At 29.6% G+C, this 10,327-nt stretch overlaps 1 protein-coding gene across 1 annotated transcript; it reads left to right on the top strand.

The window, feature by feature from the left end:
- Positions 1-236: 236 nt before the first annotated feature.
- On the top strand, positions 237-5,749 carry LOC109174800. The gene is made up of 12 exons (XM_019324038.1): positions 237-738; positions 867-1,026; positions 1,132-1,332; positions 2,051-2,112; positions 2,461-2,506; positions 2,625-2,680; positions 2,760-2,846; positions 2,952-3,002; positions 3,140-3,379; positions 3,781-3,874; positions 5,003-5,143; positions 5,266-5,749. Exons 1-12 carry the CDS (start codon positions 547-549, stop codon positions 5,349-5,351), a joined length of 1,416 nt encoding a protein of 471 aa, XP_019179583.1. The 5' UTR covers positions 237-546; the 3' UTR covers positions 5,352-5,749.
- Positions 5,750-10,327: the final 4,578 nt, after the last annotated feature.

Genomic DNA, 10,327 nt, shown 5'->3' with positions numbered 1-10,327 from the left:
TAATTTTTATATCTATAAAAGAGATTCAATCCACACATTCTAGTGGTATTTGACTATATTTGTCATGTGCATAGGCTGCATACATAGTAACCTAATTATTGTTTTTTTTACATTCAATGTATGCCTAATTTATTTGTTTTTTTTCGTTTTATTCGTGGTCCAATTTATACAGCTAAAGTTATTGTCTTATTTGTTTTATTATTTTAATTTCCATGGGTGACGACTGACGAGTCCAATTGAGTCATCTTTCCTTTAATTTGTCACCTAATAATCATTTTTCGCTATATTGACGGTACAAAAGAATCCTTATAAATCCCTTCAAGCTACGTGAGAGGTGTTTGCGTATTTATCGGCGTGTATTCATATATATCCTAAGGGCCGGGTGAAGAAGTAACGCAAGAAAATATATAAAAGAGGGCAATAAATCCGGCGGAGAGGGCTTAGGGAGGGAGATAGAGCTACGGTGGTGGTTGCGTTGGGGGTCTGTGGTTATTCTTGACGCGCGCGAAGACGTCGTAGTAATATTTTTTGTTCGGTGGTTTGGCCATGGCGGCGACAATGGGATTCGTGGTTTACCTTCTAGCAGCCTCCTGCGTGGCGGTCCTTTCTGTTTTCTACCTCCAAAGCCACCACGCGAATGGCAGTTACGGACCACCAGAGTCTATTTCCTCCACCATTAAACTTGCGTCATTGTCGCAATTCCCTCCTCCTCTTCGATCTGAATCCACCGTTTGGCCGGTAAATCGACCACCACCTTTGGCCGCATACATTTATGTCTTTGAATTTATATTTATTTATTTTTAATTGTTGGTGGTTCTTTGCTGAAATTAATTTAAGGGTTTTTTTTTTGGTTTTGGAATTTGAAGGAGTTGAAGTTTAGTTGGCGGAGTGCTCTGGCAACATTGATAGGATTCCTGGGATCCGCGTGCGGCACCGTGGGCGGAGTGGGCGGCGGCGGCATCTTCGTCCCTATGCTCACTTTGATAGTCGGATTTGATACCAAGTCCGCCGCTGCCATTTCCAAATGCAAGATTCTTTTATTAAATTAGATCTGCTATAAATCCAGAATGTTTGTCTTTCGATTTAATTATTAATTAAGGTTTTGTGGTTTTGGGTTAACAATGATTGCAGGCATGATAATGGGGGCATCAGCATCATCTGTTTGGTACAACCTTAGAGTGCCGCATCCATGCAGAGATGTGCCAATAATTGACTATGATTTGGCCCTTATCTTCCAACCCATGCTTATGTTAGGCATCACCATTGGTGTGGCTCTCAGTGTCGTCTTCCCCTATTGGCTCATAACTGTCCTTATCATCATTCTATTCATAGGTAATTTTCTTTTTCTTTTTTCTTTTTTTATTATTGTACTACGTCATTGCTCTTTTTTGTTTTGTTTTTCTTTAAATCGCAATTCTCTTTTCATTTTAAATGCCTGCCTGCCCTGTTTACATTAAAAACTACTACTTATGACCTCAATATAATGAATCATTCTTCATTCTTATTGCTATATATATATATATATATATATATATATATATATATATATGTAACTTGATTTTCAAATCTATTCCTAGTTTGTAGTTGGTAATTAGTATAGTTTAAATGTTCTAATCTCTATCAAACCTCTACCCCGATCTTATCCATTTTTGTGGAAGTTCGTCTTTAAAAGATGTTATTTCCTACCACTTAAAAGTTATCTAAAATTTAAAGTTTGTGTTAAAAGATTCATTTTTGAGTCAATCATTTGATATTTTTTAAACCAATTGAAATTAGTTTGCTTGAAAATCTTTTGACATAAACACTTTAATTTCTCGGAGAAAATGAGAACACAAATATATAGTTTATGTTTACAAGAGTTTTGTGTTTTTTTTTTTTTTTGAATGTTTACAAGAGTTTATCTATTTTATAATTTTATGAAGTATAAGGCAAGCTAAATATTAACAAGTGAAAAACATTATATATGAAAATTAAATCAGGCAGCATATATAATTTTGCTTGAAACTAATTTATACCTGAATTTTTACTCAACTTATCCCTGGGATTACAGGGACTTCTTCGAGGTCAGCTTTCAGAGGCATTGAAATGTGGAAAGAGGAAACTAAAATAAAGGTTAGTTCTCTATTCTTTTACCAATTGAGTAAAACAATATGTTAGCAAAGCAATACAATATATATATATATATATATATATATATATATATATATATATATATATATATATATATACATATATATATATATATGTTTTATAAAAACTTATCTTGCCTTATACATGGTGAATTGAAGTTGGTGAAGTTGCATACATCTCGCCCAAATACTAGAGGGTAGGTGTAACTTCACGGGACTATTAAAGCTAAAATTCTAAGATATTAAAAAGTTACATCAATTTTTAATATTAAGGTAATTTCAAAACAATGTAACAACTCATTTTTTGTGATATGATTTGAAAAAAATACAGAAAGCTGAGGCTGAGCGTCAAACTATAGTCAATTCACATGGTGAAAGTAAGTTGTTTTCAGACTTGAATGCTTATTAAAGTAAAAAGGAACCCAAAAAATCTTTTCATATTTTTTTGTTGTTGTTAAAAATAGTTAATTAATTTGAATAATTGTTTTTCCTCAGTTTCCATTAATAATGATTATGAGCCACTCGTCCCTAAGGAAGAGAGAACAGGATTGGTAACCCTTTTATTTTTTAAATTTTTTTAATTTAAGTATGAAATATGAACAAAGTTGTAACCATTCAATAATCTTTCAGACACTTATGATGTTCAACCTGAATTTGAAGAAAGTTTCTATTCTATTCCTCGCATGGATTTCCTTTCTGCTCCTTCAAATCTTCAAGGCAAGTTTACACCTTTAATTTAATAAATAACCAATTTTCCTTTTTTTTTTTTTATAAACAAAAAATAAAAATGATTTGAGATTAAGAATTTATACTCTCATGCAGAATGATATTGTAGCTTGTAGTCCGTTGTACTGGGTGCTCAACTTTTTACAGGCATGTCAAATTCCACATCATCTATCTAGTACTCCGAATAAATTTGTTACTCCGTATTATTATTATTATTATTATTATTATTATTATTATTGAATTTGAATGCCATTTTTATTTTAGTAATTTGATGTGTAATATAGTTTCCTGTTGCACTAGCACTATTTGGGTACGAATGCGCCAAACTTTACAAAGAAAGCAAGAGCAGGAGGCTTGCAGGGAACCAAGAACTGATTTGCGAGGCCGACATTGATTGGACTGTCACTAACCTTGCGTTTTGTGCCCTTTGCGGCATCTTAGGCGGAACCGTTGGCGGCTTGCTGGGTTCTGGTGGCGGTTTCATCCTCGGCCCTCTCCTCCTCGAGTTTGGCGTAATTCCCCAGGTAGGACACTTCACCACGGTTATCATTTTAAAATACTTCTTCAATTTTATTTTATTTTATGTGTTTAATTTAATTAATAATAATAAAATTTGATTTAAATTATTTTAACTTAAATTTCATAATATTAAATTAAATTTAATATTAATATATCAAATTTATATATTTTAAAATAACGTTAAATGTACTATGAAATATAAAAATAAATAAAAAATAATATTAAATTTTATTTTTTGTAAAGTACTTGTAATATTTGCTTGTTTCTTCATCTTAATGAATATAGAGCAAAAATTAAAGTATTGGTATAAGTAGATAACACGTCTCTAGAGTATAATATTGTGATTATTCCTTATAGAAGTATATAATATTGGTGATGATTATATATTTTGTTTTATTAATAACAGGTTGCCAGCGCGACAGCAACGTTTGTGATGATGTTCTCGTCGTCACTATCGGTTGTTGAGTTTTATCTTCTAAAGAGATTCCCTATGCCTTATGGTACACATTATTAATCACTTTCATCAAACTATCATTATTTATTTTCACATATTTTTGTTTGGAAAATACTAACTATACTCCCAATAATATATATATATATATATATATATATATATATATATATATATATATATATATATACACACACACACACACACACACACACACATATGGTTGAGTTTATATGAGGACATTAATATATAGAGGATTGTGCGGACATATAATGAGCACACGAAAAATTAGTATCATGCACATAATTTAATAACTAATGACACACTAGGCATACATTTAAACAATGGAGTGAGATTGGAGAAATTTTTTCAATCTTAATATTATGCCTATGCAATTGATATTATATACTTATGCACTTTCAAAATCAGTTTTACATAGTGGCATTTTTGTAAATATATTTTTAATTTTGAGGTGTATAGTTTATGCTACAAAATGCACAGGTTTTATATTACAAGTGCATAAGTTTATAAATTAGTAGTATAAACTTATGCACTTTGTAATATAGTTTTAAACACCTCAACTTTTGAAATTGTTCCGGACTAGATTAATAGCTAAGATCTCACTCCATTTTTCACTCATATATATATATATATATATATATATATATATATATATATATATATATATATATATATAAAGAGGGTTTATGTAATAATTGCTCATAGGTAAAATAAGGACTAAATTTGATTCAATGATTTGACTTAATCAATGTTTGAAACCTTGAAAATAAGGAGAAAAAGAAACGGATTCATTTTATAAATATTATAAAATTAAAAGTTTGTAATAATTATAAAATTAATTTGTGTTTTTGTCTTTTTATTACTAAAATTCTTGACTATTGATGAACCATGATGGGCCGATATGCTCCATTCTAATTTTTAGCAATTAAACCCTATATCTATAACAAAAATTTCGTTCTAAATCATTGGTCTTGTGGGTTAGAAGTCTCAGTTAATATTATTATTATTATTATTATTATTATTATTATTCACAAATAATGACACTTTAGGTTTGGGTTGGGCACAGAAGTGTACAGCATGTTTTTGCTTTTTATATTATGTCCGTATTTTCAGCAATCAACAGTATGAATAATGTGGCATGGTCCATTATGTGCAGCTTTATACCTCACGGGCGTGTCGGTTTTAGCGGGCTTCTGGGGTCAGTTTTTTGTTAGAAAAATCATCACAATCTTAAAGCGGGCGTCAATCATTGTGTTCATCCTCTCCGGTGTTATTTTTGCCAGCGCTCTCACAATGGGTAAATCCCTTCCAATATTTCATTCCCCACTTGCATCCATTCTTATATATGCGGCCTCATGTCTAACATAACCGAATGAGATCAGGTGAGATTTGAATACGTGACATCGAACTTTTATGCAGGGGTTATCGGTGTAGAGAAGAGTGTGAGCATGATACAGAATCACGAGTTCATGGGGTTTTTGGATTTCTGTAGCAGCCAGCAATGATGGAAGATGATAATAATGCAATAATAATGATAATAATGCAATAATAAAAATAATAATAAATGTATAGAAAAGGTTACGTTGCAGGGAGAGTTGTTGGTCAATGCCTAATTGACCGCATCCTTGCAGAACCTTTTCATATTGTTGCCGAAGGTTAGCCACCGCTAACCGCATACCTGCAGAACCTTTTCATCTTGTTGCCGAAGGTTAGCCACCGCTAACCGCATCGGCAAGCAGCATTGTAACAATTGTCGTTTTTTTTTTTCGTGGCAGTGTCGTCCGATTGGTTATCCATCGGTAACGTACCCGGCGTCAAGTTGCCACCATTCTGTTCAATGTAATGTTAATATAATTAGTGTATGTGTGTGTTTTTTTAAAGTTTTTATTTTTATTTGGAAAAAGTGTCAAATAGGTCACTGAACCTGGCCTTTACACATTGTGCATTTGAACCATCGAACAAAAAAAGTGTGCAATTAGACCATCCAACATTCCAAAATTGTGCAAATATAATTTTTTACAAGTTACTTCCAAATTTCTCATAAATATGATGTTATAATGTCAAATTATATATATATATATAATTATTTTAATTATTATTTTTCAAAATTAAAAGAAAAAAAAAACCATTTTTTAAAAAAAATTTCCACCTTCTTTTGAATTTTTTTTAAAAAAATAGTTGTTTTCAAAGAAAATAATTATTATTTCCACCTTCTTTTGAGTTATAAATTTCAATTTAAATTGCACATGGTGACATTCTGATTAAAGTTACTAAATTGAAGTTTAAAATTTAGAAGGTGGAAATAATATTTTTTTCTTTGAAAATAACTTTTTTTTTTTTAAAAAATCAGAGGAAGGTGGAAATTTTAAAAAAATTGTTTTTTTTTCTTTTAATTTTTAATAATTAAAATAATTTTTTATATATAATTTAACATCATGACATCATATTTATGAGAAATTTAGAAGTAACTTGTAAAAAAATGATATTTGCACAATTTATGAATGTTTAATGGTCTAATTGCACACTTTTTTTGTTCGATGGTTCAATTGCACAGTGTGTAAAAGTTCAGTGGCATATTTGACACTTTTTCCTTTTTATTTTTTTTTTAATGATATTTTGAATAAGAAAGTATTATTTTTATGGCTCCCCTTGAGGGAAGGTCATAGGATCGAACTTCGGTGGTAGGGTATTGACTCTTTGGGCTGAAGTAGTTTAGAGAAAGTATAGAACAGATATTACCTTGTAATAAAGTCAATAAAATTTTTAATAAAATTAAAAAAATTCCAATGTTCAATGCTTAGTACGGTAATTAAATTTTTGTATATTTGTTAATAATTATTTCTTAAGCGATTGATCTCATCATAAATTTAAATAGAATCTACTAAGGAGAGTGAGGGGGTGCATGGTTTTTGAGGGTTTTAAAAAATAAAAAGAGAACAAACTTGTATTGGATTGGCAGAGAACAAACAAAAAGCAACGTTACTATTGTTGTTTCTCTAAGAAGGTAAGATTACTTACATTCTTAAAATACTCTTTCACACCTATAATTTGTTTATATTGTAAGGTTTAAAAAACATACAAATTGCAATCGCAAGAGATGGACCAATTAGTATCATGTCAAATGAAATCCTCACTCTTTTCCCGGGGTGTGAATGACCTAATGTAACAAATTCATTTTAAGTTACATTTGTATTTTGTTTTCAACACATAAATATTCATATTGTAGACTTATGAATTGGATATTGATCGAAAAAGTTATATTCAATGAAGACAATAACAATAGGTCAATAAAGTTTTTTTTTTATTGATCATTTTCACTGGTCTTAAAAATATCATTTAGTCTAACATCAAAACTTAAATATTACGAGGTCTCATGAATCATGATGAAAGGAGTAGATCTACATACATGTCCATTTACGAATTACTTGTTAAAATAGACACTTAAAGAGGATGTAAAATGTAAGTGAAATAATTAGAGAACAATTTTGAAACATCTTCTAGAAAATATTTTTCATTGGCCCTTTGGTTAATGGGAAACGTAACGCATTCGGCTTTTGAGTCTTGTTCTAACCCTTGCACACTGTCGATTGTATAATTTTGTGCACAAGAAATCTTTCATCGATTCATCAAAGCTCGAGGAATGAGTATACTCTTCATATTTTTAAATGTTGTTAAATCGTGACCGTGGTGTCCGTGTACCGCAGTAAAAAAACGGCCCTTTTTTTTTTACACTTAAAGAAACGGCGCGCCGTTACCGTTAACGGAGCGCGCATGTTTGGTGTATAAATTACCAACTGAAACTACAATGTATCTAAACTGACACTGCCTCACGTATTGTTTTTATATTATCTAGTGAAACTACAATTGAAAAGAAATGACAATGTAGTTGTGTTGAAATGAAACTGCAGTGTATACAAAATGAAACTAAATAACAATTTCACATATTTGAGTGTATATTACCTAGGGAAACTGTAGTTATATCAAAATGATACTGTAAATGTGTTGAAATAAAAGTGCATTGTATATAAAATGAAACTGAATAACATTTCACATATTTGAGTGTATATTGTGCAATGAAGTTGTAGTTATATCGAAATGATCACGTAGTTGTCTTTTAATGAAACTATAGTGTATATAAAATAAAATTAAATAACAATTTCACATATTTGAGTGTATAAATATCGAACGAACCTGTAGTTATATTGAAATGAAACTGTAGTTGTGTTGAACTGAAACTGCAGTGTATACAAAATGAAACTGAATAACAGAGTTACTTTTTCCGGAACGGCGTGGAACAGCGCGAAACGGGTACCGTTTCTTTTTATTAAATAAAAATGATATCGTTTTAAAACTTGGTGCATAATCGATTATGCATAGAGGTGCACGATATAATTTGCCTATTTTTAATGGAATTTAAACTATACCTTACCAAGTAGAATCAATATTAAATATTATTTATTGATTACTTGAGCTATTTCAGTGGAATTCTTAAATTTAATTTGAGGGCCCATAGATTTATATTTGATAAAATTATATGTGTGGTATTTTATAGGTCACAGACTCACCGGAATACCTTACAACCAGACAAACACGCCACGTATAAAAATCCTAGAATCCCTGTGTAAATGCTATATATGGACCCCTGTGTATTCGCTCCTTCACAAAAAATATAATAATAATAATATAAAATAAATAAATAAATAAATAAATAAATAAATAAAACAGCATCAGATCAAATTGCACAAGTGTCCCTTTCCTTTGGTGAATTTCAGCGACGGAAGATATTGGAATTGTCAATTTGTCTTTGAAAAAATCAAATTGATATAATCAAAATGGGCATTTAGATCCCGGAATGTAAAATCACCTAAGGTAATATGATTATCTTTTAAGAAATATAAATATTGAGAATGCAATATTATCTTAGAATGTATATTACTCCGTAATATTTTTAGTTGAGTTATATGTTAAATTAGTATATATAAGTGCTAGTTGATAAGAGTAAAATTAAATTATTGAAAAGTAATATAAGAATACTTAAGAAAATAGAGAAAATCACATTACTTAAGTAATGTTATATAACTTGAATTAAACATATCTTTAGTATTTAATGTTAAATAATGTGCCAATTATAATGTAGTGTGATAACATCCTGATTACCATTTCAAATATGTGGTCATAGGTTCAGAAAAATAGGAATAAGGGTCAAATAGGCCATCGAACTGTATACGATAAAACAATTAGGCCATTGAACTTAAAAAATCAACAATTAAGTCCCTAAACTAATCAATTTCAAACAATTCTTTCAATTTGAAGGTTTCCAACAGGTCAACAGGTCATCTCCCAAATTAATTATTTTTTTAAAATATAAATTTTTAAAATTAATTATTTTTAAATTAAATTTAAAAAAAAAAAAACTGGAATCCAGCCGGAGACGGAACCAGTTTTTTTTTTTTTTTTTTTTTTATATAATTTAAATAATTAATTTTTAAAATTTAAATTTTTAAAAATAATTAATTTGGAAGGATGACCTGTTGACCTGTTGGAAACCTTCTAATTGAAAGAATTGTTTGAAATTGATTAGTTTAGGGACCCAATTGTTGGTTTTTTAAGTTCAGTGGCCTAATTGTTTTATTGTGTACAGTTCGATGGCCTATTTGACCCTTATTCCCAGAAAAATATTAAATAAAGAGTGTATGAGCATATATATTTGTATGTAATCTAATTATTAATTTAGACTTTTAATTTAAATTAAATACATGTCTCAATAATTCCAGTTTCAATTATAATTCTCATTTTTTTTTGTTGAATCAAACGCTCTTAAATTTGACGAACACTTGCCCTAAAGTAAGAACTCAATTGATGTATTATTGGCATTGCTCGGGTATAAATAACAAGAGCATTTCCACAATGATTGTGGCTAGTAGATCTTAAATTTTTATTCTTTGATTGCCTAATTGGAGTAGTGATATAGGTTCATAGATCAAGCTGTCATACATTTATTTGGTAAATGGTTATATGTTTGTTTGGTTTTCATAATATCGACCCATGTGGACATGTGGGCATGTGGCTGATGTTTTAAAGCTTGTCACTGCCTGTTATTTTCCATTTTTCTGGCCGGCATCATAGGATTTTGTCATGTATTAATAGTTTGATCTTCCAAATTTCTATTTGGACCATACATTTTGTCCTGCAATAACTTATTCGTCATTTTGTAATCAATTGAAAACACGAAAAATAAATCTTGAAAGTTATTTATAAAATTTTCAATGTTTGATTATCTAAGAAAAATGAAATCAATCAAAAATATTTATTTCAATTTTTTTAAAAAAATTATTTATTTAGGTAGAAAATATTCTAAAATTTAGCTTAGAATATATTTTCCAGATCTCTTCAACTGCTTTAATTCAGAGTTATTATATTTATCAATTTATAAAAAAAATTTATTAAAATAAGTTATAAGTTAAAATTGATTTATTTAAAT

The sequence above is a fragment of the Ipomoea nil genome, unplaced genomic scaffold (assembly GCF_001879475.1).
Source record: "Ipomoea nil cultivar Tokyo-kokei standard unplaced genomic scaffold, Asagao_1.1 scaffold0663, whole genome shotgun sequence".
Classification (NCBI taxonomy): Eukaryota; Viridiplantae; Streptophyta; class Magnoliopsida; order Solanales; family Convolvulaceae; genus Ipomoea; species Ipomoea nil.
Note: the sequence above shows the minus strand (reverse complement) of the source record. Positions and strands in the feature narration are given on the sequence as shown.

Coding starts and splice junctions, on each gene's coding strand:
- LOC109174800 (XM_019324038.1), top strand. CDS start 547: ATGGCGGCGACAATGGGATTCGTGGTTTACCTTCTAGCAGCCTCCTGC. Junction 3,003..3,139: donor GGGTGCTCAACTTTTTACAG/GCATGTCAAATT, acceptor TGTGTAATATAG/TTTCCTGTTGCACTAGCACT. Junction 3,875..5,002: donor GAGATTCCCTATGCCTTATG/GTACACATTATT, acceptor CATTATGTGCAG/CTTTATACCTCACGGGCGTG.